We start from the raw sequence: 540 nt of genomic DNA, 5'->3' as shown, positions 1-540 counted from the left end.
CAGCGCCACCCCCCAGGAGGGCTCCGGATCGGGCGGCCCGGAGGGCGGCGAGCGCTGCCCCAGCGCCCTGTCCCGGGCGGCAGGCGGCGAGGAGGAGCGCTCGGGGGACGAGGCCCTGCTGGCGCCGCTGCCCCTGCCGCGGAAGGGCAGCTACCTGTCGGCCTTCCGCCCGGTGGTGAAGGACGCGGAGAGCATCGCCAAGCTCTACGGGACCCGCGAGGCCTACGCCGCCCTCCCGCCCCGCGCCGGCCCTCCCGGCTACCTCTCCCCGGACTTCCTCAGCGAGGGCAGCTCCAGCTACCGCTCCCTCTCGCCCGGCGGCAACGACACGGTCGACGAGCCCGAGGTCGACGTCGAGTCCAACCGCTTCCCCGACGACGAGGACGACGACGAGGAGGAAGAGGCTCCAGCCGAGGAAGGCCAGGAGGGGACCCTTCTCCAGCTACCGCTCCCTCTCGCCCGGCGGCAACGACACCGTCGACGAGCCCGAGGTCGACGTCGAGTCCAACCGCTTCCCCGACGACGAGGACGACGACGAGG

The 540-nt window shown here is 74.1% G+C and overlaps 1 protein-coding gene across 1 annotated transcript in view; it reads left to right on the top strand.

Annotated features, from left to right (window-relative positions):
• SKOR1 (SKI family transcriptional corepressor 1) overlaps window positions 1-540 on the top strand; it is a 17624-nt gene that overhangs the window by 1537 nt on the left and 15547 nt on the right. The window contains exon 3 of the mRNA XM_015414594.1: window positions 4-502. Coding sequence (XP_015270080.1) covers window positions 4-502 — 499 coding nt within the window. The remainder of the gene's footprint in view (window positions 1-3; window positions 503-540) is intronic.

This window comes from Gekko japonicus, unplaced genomic scaffold (genome assembly GCF_001447785.1).
Source record: "Gekko japonicus isolate JY-2015 unplaced genomic scaffold, Gekko_japonicus_V1.1 scaffold698, whole genome shotgun sequence".
Taxonomy (NCBI): domain Eukaryota; kingdom Metazoa; phylum Chordata; class Lepidosauria; order Squamata; family Gekkonidae; genus Gekko; species Gekko japonicus.
This window is presented reverse-complemented; position numbering and strand designations above follow the sequence as displayed.